Raw genomic sequence first — 14,436 nt, forward strand, 5'->3', positions numbered from 1 at the left:
CTAAGTGAAAACATTTCTACTCCTCTTCTAGAATGGGATATTTCATGGTGAAGAGTTCAATGCCTACATGAATTATATTATGCTGTGCACTTTTCATTTGAAGCCACATGTTTTTCCAGGTAGGAGGGTCAGTCCTTCAGCCATAGGAACAGCTAATTTTACTCCAATTACGAGTAGGATAACATTCCTAGGGTCAAAGGTCTGCTTTCGAGAAGATAGTAGCATTTTTTTGTAGCTTGTTGAGAGCTATAACCCACTTAATACTTGCTTTGGTGTGCCATAGGCCCAGCATCAAACACAGGTCTTTTATGCTTACCGGGCTTTGACTTATACAGTCATTTTTTCTGATGGTTGTCCTAATCGTTATTTTCTGGCAAATCCTTTCTTCCTTTTTGCCTGATAAAATACACAAAATGCACACTGAATCAAATCACATTTTGTACTGTGTTTGCTACTAAGAAAGTGAAGCTGTTAAAGTAAGTTTAATAAAAATACTTTGTTTTCATTAATGTACACACTGAAACTATGACTTCCATAAAAATCATTTTTAGGCAAAAAAATAACACATTAATGAATACTTCCTCTGCAGAATTATTAATTTTATAGCTGCACATATGAAGCATCAGTTGGCCCATTAAGCTAAACAGATTTTATAAATACTGTTATTAATATGATTTTAAATTGTACATATGGCAGGACAAATATAAACAATTGGAAAAAAGATGTCTCAGATAATTTTGAATAGTGTTAAAATAAATTCTTTTTTAACAGGAATATTGAATGTAAATAAGATTTTGATTCTGCAATTAAGAAAATTTTCAGAACCTAACGTTTGAAGAGGTAAAGCTGTAAATGTGATTACAACCATGATGCTATTTTGAATAAATTATAAAAATAATTTAAAAATTTGAATAGAACTCTACCATTCCATATATTTTTGAGGAAGATGTCCTTCAAGGAAGCTTTGAAGGAGAGAGATGCATATATTTGCTAAATATGGTGCAGTTTTTTGCCACCAGAACTGAATCATTGTGCACTGAGTCAGCGGATGGATCTAGGATAAGGGAAATTTTAAAGTACATTCTTGGAGATACTGATAGGAGGTTTTTCCTTTTATTCAAAAAATAAAGCTGTATGGTGCAAAGCCATTTTTAACACAGTAAAAGTCATAATGTAATACTGACACAATTAAAAGTACGATCTTTCTTGCTGCATTCCATATGAGACTGTTGCTACTGTCTGTGTAACAACAGTTATTTAGATCTCCTATTTCACTTCCGATCAAAATTACCTGTTAGTTTTGCTATGCAACTATTCTGGACATCCGGCATCTAAAATAATAAGCACCATCCAGCAGAGTTTCTCTGCCTGCAGCACATGCCTTCATGGGTGGGTGTACAGAAAAAAGAACATTTCTGTTCCCTGGAAGACTGTGAGCTCTTTACAAGACAAATGAGCTCTGAGTGACCAAGATATCCTGCAACCACAGCTCCAGTGGGTGTTTAAAAATTAGGCTGGCTGCAGAGCACAGCTAGATTTTAATGTGCACATTGCAAGATCAAACAAGATTCTGTTAGCGAACTAGTACATCACTGTACCATTGAACCTGTTAGCCCACAGTATCTTGGTTTTCCTTCTTCCATAACACATAAGAAAAAGAAGTCCTGTGACATTTCCATCAGAAAGTGCTTGCCAGCATTAATATGTGTAGACAATACAGTCTTTGTACTTCTACAAGTCATACAGGGATATATGACATTTCAGCATATAAGGTGCTGATATTCAGTGGAAACTCTGCTGCTATGCTTTTCTTTCTCCCACCTTCAACTGTCAATTCCATAGCAGTTGCACTTTTTTTATTCTTTATTTGATTAAGGAGTTTCTGTGACTTATCTACCTTTAAAAGCAGAGAATTATGATCATAATGCAACAGTTCTGTAACATTCTGTAATTCCTAGTGTAAAGATTATTTACTAATGTATGACTGTAATAGTATGTTTCTCGCCCTTCCTCCCCCCTCCCCTTATCATAACTTTGTAAAAACATGTTATTTGTGACAAAAGAAATACAGCACGAATCCATATCTGCACAGATAAGATGGGCAGTCTTGCTCTACTTTAAAGCAAAAACTGTGCAGTCATTAAATTAGTGACCTGGGATCAAATTTAGACTCTCTCAACAACAGTATTCAGGATAATAATTGTTTTGAAGTATCATTTCTAATTGCAACCTCTCTATACAGTATTAAAACCAGTTTCAGAAATGAACAAGAATAAGAACCAGCAGCATATACCATAAATGGATGAACCTGATTCTGACAGGTGCTGAGCAGTGAACCCTGGCCAGGCTTTAGAAAACCACTGACTGGGGAGGCCAACAGGGAATCAGCATCTCTCAGTATCAGGCCCAGTACCATTAACTGCATGATGACATTTAATGTGATGACAGCTATACATGTATATCAAGCAGTGCTTACACTATTACTAAAAAAAAAGAAAATATGTTATTAAAAATAATACCTGGTTCACAATTAATACTATGAGTAGGCACTACTGGACTAATGGCAAAGGGTAATAGACCCAATCCAGAACCTGGCAGAATCATTAGGAATATTAAGTTTCTTATGAAACAAAAACATTTTTATTTAAATGACATTTCATTAATTCTTACACTGCCAACTGCAATTTTTCTTATAGCAAAAGATGATGAGCTTTCCTGTTAGTCTACCAAATTTAGAAACTCTGCAGCTGCTTCAAGCCTTACTAAAGATGGCCTAAACTTTATTGCCCTCCTGGTTAACACAAAACTGGAATGATGCTTCCATGTAAACCAAACTTTTGCAATGAGTCTCTCTATGGCAAGGTAAGAATTAAATATATGCACTCACTTTGCATGCATTGAATCAAGCTCTTTCAGAAAGATTATTTGTTCCCATTAAAACCCCAAGCTCTATTTATAAGTACTCTTTTTAACTGCTTCACCACAGGGCACATGCTTTTAGTTAAAAATAAAATAAAATAAGGATAGCATATAATTGTATGGATTATATCTGGGTTTTTAGCAGCCACCTCAGCAGGTATTTCTGAAGTATAACGATACCTTTCCTGAGGCCACAGAATACGGGCAAAATTACAAATCTTCGTGGTCAACAGAAAATCAGTAGCCATTAATACTTTACAACAATTTTCTGCATAAATCCAACCTAATTTGGAAGGGGGATATTTGAATATTTTTAAATGTAGCTTATCTCATTAGAGAAGCAATATTGATTAGTAAGATTTTAGCACAGTTCTGGTTTGTTACTTTCTGTGCTGATTCTCATTCAAACAAAAAGATACTCTGTTGTATTAAAATAGCTTTTATTTTCTATGTTTTGGATACAACAGAACAACAATAATTGCAGTTAACTTTCAAAGGTTTGCATAACTTGGAAACTTGAGTGTTGTTTATTTGGTATATATTAACATTTCCTCTTATATTGCAAATTGTTTACAATTCATTGCACTTCTGAATTTTATTTAATAACTGTGCAGTATATGGTTATAAGTCTGTGACTTGCTATTCAATATTATTAAGTAAAGGTTTGTCTAAAAAAATTCCAAAGACTAATTTGCTTTTATATTTCAACTCCAGTGTTGAACACTAGAAAGGTCAAAAACACGGGGGAGAATTTTCTGTGGCATTCCAAAAATTTTTTCTCTACACAATTAGTTTTACACAACAGTTTTATTTTTATGTGTACATAATTATATACCTTAATAATAAAAGCTTTTCTAGTCAAAACTTCAGAGAAAATGAAAATGTTTGCATTATTTTGAGGTAACTTTTGATCTTCCGCAGGTTATATTTGGAGAGATTTGGTTATACTCCAGAACAATAAAGTTAAAGATCACCAAGCCAGCAGCCAAGTGAAGCAAAACCTTTTAATAGGAGTAGTTAGGTAACTATAGCAATTTTATATGATTTGTGGGGGGACTGCATGCTTTTCCCTTCTTTATGTCCCAGCAACTGAGGTTAAAAAAAAACCCTCCAAAACCAAAGCCAAACTAAGCACATATTGTGGCCTTTATCACTTACAGGTCTTGCAGCAGCCATCATTATATGTCTGCACAATTCCTCCATTCTAGGAAAATAAAAAGAGAATGTAGCAAAAAACACTGTGCCCAATGCAAAAGTGAATTTTATCTCAATACATTCCATTTAAAGATGTCCAACTAATAAAAAGTAGCATCACTGAAGTCAAGAGAATTACAGGTACGTATGAGCTGGAGGTTTGGTTCACAAATTCTTTACAGCCTTTGACACCAGAAATGAACTCATCACTGCCTATCTGATCTAATCTAGTGTCTTTGAATAAGCCACTTAATTTCTATAAGCATCTTTTTATATCATCCACTACTATCTATTTCCCCACCCCGAAATTTATTAGAACAGTTCAATAAACTCAGGTGTGCAACTTTGCTGATGATGTAAAAGGATTTCCAGTGATGTTATGCTAAGGAAAAAATTACTACCTAGTAAGGAGCCCTTTACAATATTAAATATTTATATGTATATATACACACTTTTGAAAGAGGGCATTAATGCAGAATTTCAGAACCATTTATGTGCTCAATTCTTTTTCTCAGTTACAGTCTTTGTTACTGTTTTTTGCTAAAGTTGCCTGTTAGCTAAAAGTTAAAATATATGAAAGTGAAGAAAATGTCATTTTGAAATTAAAAGAGAGCATGAGAGAGAGAGAGAAAGAGGCACTGTCAGAATCTGACAGAATGGGAACAAGCAAGACGCAGGCACTCACAATTTTAGTGCATAGCCCAGAACTGCATATCAAGCAGACAACTGAACATAAATAGCACTCTTATGGTAACAACAGACTAAAAACATTTTAAAGCTTCCATCTTTTCATGCTAGCATGCATTTTTTATCTTATTACAGGAAAAATACTGAATAAGTTCTTCAAGGACTTCTTAAGTAAGCACTTAAACTCAGCCTCTTAAATCCACATTCCTAAATTGTCCTAAGCTGCCTGTCAGAAGGGTTTTCTTCTCATCTACTGGTTCAAGTCTATACTCAGCACCTCTGAAAAACAGGTTAGACTGATTCAGAAAGTTAATTTTAGGCTTCTATTCTTTAAAAAACATTATTACTAAGGCAAGATCCTAATAGATGGCGACAAAAGAGTTCCAAGGAAGAAACTTGAGCATAAAGTCAAAGTGGAACAGACATTAATTTTAGATAGAATGCCTTCAGGATTGCAAGAGACATGTACTTTTTTAAACAAATGCAATGGATAAGTAGGACTGTGCTAAATTTATAATCTGTAGTCAAGGCAGCAATTCTGCTTACCCTCTCTTGTGTATTTCTACATGTGTATTTCTACATGTATATTTCTGCATGTATAGTTCTTTTATTATTATTTGTAGCTTAAATATATGGTGTACTGCAAGTGCAAGAATTATAAGAAATATTAAGTTAGAGGAGTATTAAATTAGAAATTAAATTGTAAGAAGTATGTAATGTACGTGAAGCATCCACATTCTTCAAACCATTTTATATGGGTATGTCCAATTTACATTTTCAGATATATGATGTAGGTAGATACCCTTTCATGTATGACAGATTTTTTTTTATGTTATACAAAATTTAGTTATAGAGATAATAAAGTTTATATACTCTGTCATCTTCCTAATCATTGCATAACTTAAGGAATTTTAAATATAGCTTTCTTTTATACGCAGCATTTGTGAATTGCTTGATTCAGTTTATTTAGTGTATATGTACTACAAACTGGGCGAAGTGTTATTCCAGACTTAAGTAAGTCATATATAGTGATACATCAAGCATGATTCCAATTCCATGATATTTTAAAAGCAGTCATCATTAAGACTGAAACAAACTTATACTCCTCATAAATATTTTGTCAGACAAAACAAGACTCTAAATTGTTCTCTTACATGTTTTTACTTACCACTTTTTTAATTTAAAGGAAGTGTATGAAATATACATGCGTTGTTGAGGTCCAGTCAATAATAACTGACTTCAGGTCAGTTATTGTTACTTACCTCACCCAAAGTACAAACCTTTGTACACTCAGTGTCATTAAAAGGGGGGCAGACAACACTTGATCCCAGTATGACAGCCCCTGAAGCAGTCTTTGCACATTTGTAGTTAGTGCAGTTGGAGGTCCAGGTGCTGCCTTCCTGAATATATACATCAAGACCATTGTCAGGAAATACAAAACATTTCGGCTTTATCCCCAGCCCCAAATGCCTGTGAAAGCAGTCTCCTCATGCTATAGTACCAACTGGAGTGGAAAATTTGTTGCAGACCACCCACAGGCGGCAAAGGGAAAGACCATCCTCTAACTGCCAGTGACTACTCCTCCCTGGAGCCACGGTTCTACTCTCCAGCATGCAGCTCAGCACTGGTGTTGTAGTGCAGAATGAAAGGACTCTGTGCCAGAAAAAAAGCCCAATAGTTTCTTTTGCTCCAAAAGCAATGGGAAGCATGAACCAAGCCATGGCCACATCTGAATTTCCTTGTATGTGAATGCTGGAACAAACCATCAGGATCCTGAACCCCAGTGCTTCAGTTTGCACACTACCTTTCTGTAGAAACCAGAATGAGAAGAGTGGCCCTGGGAAGAGGGGGACATAGGAGTCCTGATGCAGACTCAGAAGCTCCCAGTGCATCTAGATCACTGTACGTGACTTAGAGTTACAATTTCAACCCTGCCCTGCACTTAAAACATATCCAAGCCCAAAGTAAATGATGATGTTTGTATATCTTTGTAGAAAATATTACACCAAATAAAATGAACAAGGTATTCACCTAGTGTGAAATGGACGGTCTTTAAATAAAAACACTTTTTTCCCATCATATACCATAAATAGTCCCTGTGTAACCAGCAGTAGTGAGGTATGAAGCAAAGACTCACAGCATGAGTTAACTAAGAAGTGGCTGACAGACAGCTGTTTATTGTATCGTTATAGTTACTTCCTATCTCTGTCCAGAGGCACTTACCTCATACATGATTAGTGTTCCATTCTCAGTATGAAAAGAGCAGGACACGTCTTGGCAGGTACCACAACACGTATGGTGACTGGAGGAAGGAATGTATATTTGATTCTGGAAAGAAAGGAAAACAACAAAAAAGAAAATAACCAAGTGTTCTGTAAACACACATGCTGCTAAAAACTGCCTTTCAAAATAATTCTGGAGACTCAGGATACACATCACTGTTAAGTTCTCAAATCCTTGCTGAGCAAACAGGACTAGCAAAAGTCTCCACTTGGACTTTTATCCTCATGGTGTAGTTGAGCTCACAAATTGCATCATTCCTGTGTTTTAAGAATACTCACAGCTTTACACTGCTGGGAACAGTTCACCGTTGTAAATTGCATGGCATTGTATCCTGTGTTCTGATCTTTTTCTTGTAAACACTGTACAGTGTAACAAAGGTCTCCATCCAAGAACTGAATCACTGATTGTCCAGGATTCAGTACTGTGACCTCTTGGAAGATGCACACATCATCTTTCTCTAACACCAAAAGAAATATATGTTACCAGAAGGGGAAAAAAATCATCAAGCAAATTAACAGAATCATTGTGAAGGCAAATGGAGGACAAAGTCCTATGCTCTGCAAAAGTATTCTAACTTTTTGTTAGTTTGTGGTTTTAATTACCAGATTAGGTGGGGGGTAGGTGTAATTCAGCTTAAGAAGATGCTACATAATGCAAAACTGTCTAAAGTTGATTGTGCTCCTGCTACGGAATTAAAAAGAATAAAATCTATCGTTCTTATTTTTAAATAGTTCTAATATTGAACATTGGGCTACATACACTATCTGAATTATTCTGCACATCACAAAATGTAGCCTTTTTGTCAATTAAACAAGCATATCTGCAGTTACCTACAGGACAGTAACATGTTCAAGCTGTATTGTAAACGTGTGCTTTGCTCCTGGAGGCAGTTAAGCCTGGGCTGCAGTCACGATTGTAGCAGACAGCAGGTAGCCCCATCCACAGCACAGCTAAAATCTAGTCTACGCAGGGTAGCTGAGTGAGAGGAGAGGCAGAGGTCTGATCTTAAGACAGGGTACCTACCCTTTGTGCTGGCTGGACAGGTCTGTTGCTCTGGTTTGAGATGTCTCATTAGTGCTCAGTATTGAACTAGCAGCATTCGCAGTGCTCACACTCAGCTAAGGTTCACAATCTGCACACTATCTGCCTCCCACCAGGCAGACCATGCCTGGCTCTGAAAGCATGGGCAGTTTTATGACACTCCTTCATCCCACCAAAATGGATGAGTTAGCAGACTAAGCATCGTATTCAGTAGAGCGTAATGGCATGACTAAGTAGACACTCACAAAATCAAGATGAAGGAGCGTTTATGTTTGAGAAAGTTATTATGGTCCTATTTCTGCTTTCTTTGCGTGCTTTTTTTACTAAAAACTAAACCAAAACAGCTAAGAATATGAAAAAGTTACCACAAATGTAGTGAGTGCATCCACAAGCACTGGAAGCATTACTATCTATTTTTTTAACTTCTCCCTGAGTATAAAAAGATAAAAGAGTTTGCAAAGTCATGGACAATTAAATGTAGTGCTAAGCAGATATTTTTTTTCTTTAAAAATGTAAAATATTACTTTCATCACTCCCACCCCTGCTTTCATGAAAGAGAAAAATTACCATATACTTAAGAAACAGTAGCATGTTCAGAGTTACTAAATGTATTTATCTCTTTAAACGGAGCAAAGAGAATGCATTTGAATAGTAGAGTCACTGAAGAGCAATTTTTCCTGAGATACAAAGTTATTTCAGCAATAAGCAGGCTACCTTCTATGAATTTTCTTCCAAAAGATAGGTGATAGCTGTTCGAATTTGCAACTTCTGTTTAGACTTCATATAATTCAGCCTTCACGTAAGGCAAAAGAGAAGGTCAAGGCATTTGATAGGGATAATATTCCCATCACTACAGTAATAATGGGAATTTGAACATTCATTCATAAATATTTTCCAGATGACAGTCCCTATTATGAAAAACTATGTGAAGAGCGAAATATTTATGACTTCTCGTATCAGCTAAATTCAGTCACATTAAATCATTTTAATCAAAAGCATAAATTATTAACAGATGATACATATGATCATAAAGCTTATTCCTCATTACTTAGTAAAAATAATTGGGATTCTTTACATGGAAAACCTTCCCAGCATATTTCAAGTCAACATTGAACAGAATAATACTGCAGTTGCTTTTCTTCTTTTGACATAACACACAAGGCAAAATCTCCCCAAGAAAGAGTTGACAATACTGTGCAGACACTTGGAGCTACATGCCTGTCCCTGTTCAGCCTCAACACCCTTTACAACTAGTTGAGACAAGGAATGCAAAGGGAGAAGTAAGAGGGTTGAGCACCATTATTAAAAATATCTAAAGGATAGTGCTTACCAATTTACAGGTCATCATAGTAATGTTTTCACAGCTACATTCTGAGAAGAAAACAAGAAATCCATGGTAGTCAGTAATCTACTTGTTAACTTTTGTTATCAGCAATGACTAAGGAATAAAGCAGTGATTACCACAGTGCCATTCTGGACAACACTGCCCAGGTGTTTTTTCCTTCACAAGTGTCATTTCATCTGTGCAATTCATAGGAGGCTCAGAGCAAAGATTCTCATCGCAAACTAAAGGGGAGAGGGAGGGAAGAAATATGAGAGACACACATTTACTCAAATTTCCTTTGAAATTTCTGGCTTATATTTCTCTTAATAAATTATTTTAATGACATCTTAAATATTTTTGTTGTGTTTTTTAAGCATCTGAGTTGTATTTGGAACTCAAAAAATAAAGATTTTCAGAAGTGTTTTTAGTTGCCTTAAAACATGTTGACATTTTTAGAAATGACACAAGAATTGTTTAGTATTCCTCTTACTTCAGAGCCACTCAAGCTGATAACTAATACTAGAGACAACTAAAATCACAACACATTTCTGTAAGGTAGCAGGGAGCAACTGCCCTCATGGGGTGACTCCAGTAAGAAAATATCTGCCTGGCTTATCGGAGGTGGCTTACTGGGACTCTGAAAGAAGACCACATACTAAGATCTCACTTTCTACCTGCCAGAATTTGGCAAAAACAGTGCCAAAGGCCTTTGCAGAAACTTTCACCTGGATGCAAGTGCAAGGAAAGGGAAAGGACCAAAATATGGAACTACCTGAAGTAAAAATTACTAAGCTCCAGACTTACTGGAAGACTGTTTAATTAATTGAGATTACTCAAAGACTGTAACAGGACAAGAGTTACTTAAAAACAGACAGTACAATTCCTGTGGGTTTATGAGGCTATCAAAGAGACCACATTAAACTGCAAATACATTTCTTCTGGCTGCTCCTTGTTTGAATAGCAGTCAGCCCAGCAGTATTTGAAACCCTTGGCCTACTGCTTCCTCTAAAACCTAAAACTGCAAAGAAACTGCCTAAATGGTTGGAACTAGATGATTTTAAGGTCCTTTCCAATCCTAACTATTCTATTGATTCTATGAATGGTCCAACACAGGAACAACAATATGGAAGCTGTTTTATTACAGGTGTTTAGTATGTGAACAACTGTATATTTATACTCCAAGGATGGGATTCAGTTCCACATCAGTATATCAGTACTTAGATCACCCTGAAAGTAGCTATATTCTCTCTGGTGAACTAAATAACCCCTCCAGACTCCATTGACTGGGTTGGTTAGACCACCACTAAGTATACCAAGAGATTTTAACCTACTTCAGTGTGAACACCCTAATTTAGCTCTCCTAATCTCTCTTGAAGCTCATCCTAAATGTTAAATTTCCACACACAGAGTCTGTCACATATATTAACATATTGAACTGACAAGAGTTACACTCACCGCAGTAGTAATGAGGACAACAGTAATGTATGGTATTAAGGTCTACAGTGAGAATTTCCCCCTTATTACACAAGGGAACGGGCTCAATACAGGATTCACAAACTAAATTTGAAAATAAAGCAGACAGTTAAAAAGTTTTAAGTACTGAAAAGTTAGCACATATGAATTCTCTATAATAAGCTATGTAACAAGTCACATTATGTTTTTTACTTGGATAACAGAGCTTTTATGGATTGACATTCAAATATAAAAGCATAACAAAGTTCAAGTATTTTGTTCAAAATTACTTTGGAAACAAAATATCCCAAAACTCAAGAATAATTTATGCTCTAGCCAGTCTGACCTGAGTGAAATCCCACTGACGTCTCCATGAATTCCTGACTTAAATTATTAGGTTTAGAACTGTAGACTGTTTTTGTAAATACTTCACTGTTCCTTAGTTAATCATAAAAATATTAAGAGGCTTCTTACCACAGAGATAAGAGAAACAACAAGGATCTTCCTGTTTTGCTTCCACGATAAATTGATCTTCTCTGCAGTCCAGCTGGGAAGCATTGAAACAAGCTGAAGGATCACATTCTGTAGGACGTGAAATAAACACTATTCTAGAAAGAGTCACAGAAATAATACTAAAAAGATAGATAATCTTCATCTACCCCAAATTCGCAGCAAGTCAAAATGATTCAAAACACAAACACAAAAAAGTATTGACATGTGGAAAAAAATATGTCATTGCCTGGTGCTATTTACAATGTCCCACTCTTAACAATTAAAACTACTTGTTAGGCATGTTTTCTTACAACATAATACAACTGTGGAAAATGTCCCAGAAAAACTGTGGTTTTGTATTTCCCTTACCACATCGGTACTGTGGACAGCAGGACAGGGGGTGGTAACCTGCCACTAATTTTTCATTGGGTTTGCATGTTGGAATAATGGTGTCACACAATGACATGTTACATTCTGTGGGATAAAAAAAGCAATCAATTTTGACACAGTTGAACAGACGAGTCCAAGTTCTATAACTCAAGATACATATACACCATTCAATATAGAGATCCACAAACTACAAGCAGCCCAAGTCAGCTTAAAGTGCACTCCATACAATCATGTAGACCTCCGAGTTCAGCCCAGGGCTGGTGGAGCTCCAATCATGTGGCATTGTGCAAGCACAGTTATGTTTCTCTTAAAGCAGGTATTTACTTACTCTGCTTCCTATGCATGAAGCCAGCTAAAATGTCCCAGTGAAAATATTCCCTAAACAAATTGACAATACAGTGTTGGTTACAGGTATGTAATGAGCAAAAGCATCATATCAGTTGGACCATTTGTGCTCATTTTCCTTGAAGATGTTACAAAGAAATTAATATATTTTAGTTATCATTTTAGGAGCAATGAGCTTATTCCTTAACTGTGGCTAGACAGAATATTAGTATTCAGTGATCAGCTCACAGAATATTGCTTCTGGGAAACAGCAGTAGGTCAGAGGATACTGCTCTTGACAACAAAGCACTAATAAGAAAAGCGAACAGGCTCTGATCACCACCCCAGTTACCAAGCTATTTCTATCATTGAGTATTTATCAATCTATTTTGAAATTCAACCAAAGAGCTTAAAAAATCATTTTTAACAGAAGTTTTGTTTCACTAGCAGACTTCTAAGGGAAAAAAAATATATATACAGATTATTTCAGTGAGTCAGTTCTTACAAAGCAAAGAACCTGCTTTGCTGGCCCAAGCAACCACAAGTACGTAAAAAACACTTCTGAAAAATGCTACATTGAACCCTGTCTAAAGATTGTCATCTGCCGGTGAATGATAAGCACTTAACCTTATACTTCTGAGACTGAAAACAAGTGTGGTACATACCACAAACTTTCTTTGGACAGCAAGCTCTTTCTTCAATGACATGGAAGATAACTTCCCCTTCTCTTTCACAGACTGGTAGTGGATCCTCATTGCATTCAGGTTCTACAGCAACAATGCTTCCATTTGCTAAACAGTTGTACATACAACAGCCTCTCATGGACCCATTCCAGATCTCTCCAGCAGAGCGGGGTTGTCCTTTGTTATCTGTACATGCTGAGAGAAAAAACATGTCCCTTCAGTAAGTAGAGAGCAGTTTTCCTGCAAGCAACTACGAATTCCATAGAAGTATTGCATAAAATAAGAGTGCTATAGAGCATTATGATCAAGCAATCCAAGAAAAGATGACGACTCAAAAAGCCCAAATGAACAAATGCTTCACTATGGGTGAAAATAAATACTGAGTGTGAGGGAAAGGGAAAGAACCTGCCAATGCTATTCCTTCCTGAGTACTCCAGGAAAGAAGACCTGGGTGCTATGGAAGAATGACCATTATTTTTCCCTAGTAGAAGTACATCAGCACTGGCTCTTGAATCCAAGTGCACTGAAAGCTCAAACTGGTGAGATAAATCTAGGCTGTGTTTGAGGGAGCTATACCAGATCTCACTTACTGAGGACTGACACAGAGCTTAAACATCACTGACAGTGAGCTGCAGTTAATATTGGCATATCTACAAAACTGCTCTGTCCTGCAGCACTTACTACATTTTTCTTCTGGTATACAGAGGTCAGAGTCTGTTCTATGCAGAATAGTGCCATTTTTACACACACAGTCCTCCCGTAAGTGGGAACAGGGAGAATCTTCATAGAACCATTTATTCAAACATGTCTTAGCTTCACAGGGTTGCACACAAGGCTGGTATTCCTTGCCCTCAGGACAACTCAGTGCTGCAAGTCATGCAAAAAAAGACAGTGAGTGCTACTGTTATTTATTTAGCATTTCATTACATCAACAGGTAGTAAAAACAAGTGTATGTATAATAGAATGCATGCATTTATATTCCTAACAGTATTTTAAGAAATTCATTCAATAAAGATTAAAACTGATTCATGACACTTTGACTTAAAAAATACACCTTAAGAGCTTGTACCCTGAAGTACTAATGCTGTGATAGAATGAGATGATACTTTCAATAACAATAGAAATAATTCTATTTTTAACTCATGACTAAACACTGCAGCAGTACAAAGCCACTCTGGGGTATAGAACATAGCTATCTGCTTACAACAGTAATCAGGTGTCCTCCATTTAATGCAGATGTTGTGCTTGTTGCATAAAGCCACATATGCAGAAAGTGCATCACACTCATAATTCCAAAAATAAGTACTGTTGATCCACATCTTCTCACAAAACTCCTGTGGTGACACCTAGGAACATATTGCAACTGAGAATTAACACGTAGAAGAGCTTTCTGCAATTAAATTACGAGAAATAATACAGCTGCAGGGACAAAAATCACAAGTGGTGTCTGAAGTAAAAAAATAGCATTTTTTTCAGAACACTCATTCTGCAAAACTTAAACTGCCAGAATTTTTTATGCTTATTAGTAGATAGAGAATACAGTCCTAATGACATTGTCACACTACTTGGGAGAACTTTTGCAGTTATCACCCTGTCAGCTAGAAGTCAACAAAATCAGCTCAGCATTGCTGCTATACCTTCCATAA

At 36.2% G+C, this 14,436-nt stretch overlaps 1 protein-coding gene across 1 annotated transcript in view; it reads right to left on the bottom strand.

Annotated features, from left to right (window-relative positions):
• LOC104407001 (otogelin-like protein) overlaps positions 1-14,436 on the bottom strand; it is a 38,457-nt gene that overhangs the window by 920 nt on the left and 23,101 nt on the right. Inside the window, exons 17-30 of the mRNA XM_010016146.1 lie at positions 13,995-14,136; positions 13,471-13,656; positions 12,772-12,984; positions 11,762-11,866; positions 11,375-11,482; positions 10,904-11,005; positions 9,586-9,690; positions 9,455-9,495; positions 8,490-8,553; positions 7,362-7,540; positions 7,024-7,128; positions 6,081-6,200; positions 4,078-4,123; positions 317-396 (exon numbers count right to left, since the gene is read on the bottom strand). Of these exons, the coding sequence (XP_010014448.1) occupies positions 317-396; positions 4,078-4,123; positions 6,081-6,200; positions 7,024-7,128; positions 7,362-7,540; positions 8,490-8,553; positions 9,455-9,495; positions 9,586-9,690; positions 10,904-11,005; positions 11,375-11,482; positions 11,762-11,866; positions 12,772-12,984; positions 13,471-13,656; positions 13,995-14,136 (1,596 nt within the window). The remainder of the gene's footprint in view (positions 1-316; positions 397-4,077; positions 4,124-6,080; positions 6,201-7,023; positions 7,129-7,361; positions 7,541-8,489; positions 8,554-9,454; positions 9,496-9,585; positions 9,691-10,903; positions 11,006-11,374; positions 11,483-11,761; positions 11,867-12,771; positions 12,985-13,470; positions 13,657-13,994; positions 14,137-14,436) is intronic.

This window comes from Nestor notabilis, unplaced genomic scaffold (assembly GCF_000696875.1).
Source record: "Nestor notabilis isolate BGI_N333 unplaced genomic scaffold, ASM69687v1 scaffold31196, whole genome shotgun sequence".
NCBI classification, from domain to species: domain Eukaryota; kingdom Metazoa; phylum Chordata; class Aves; order Psittaciformes; family Psittacidae; genus Nestor; species Nestor notabilis.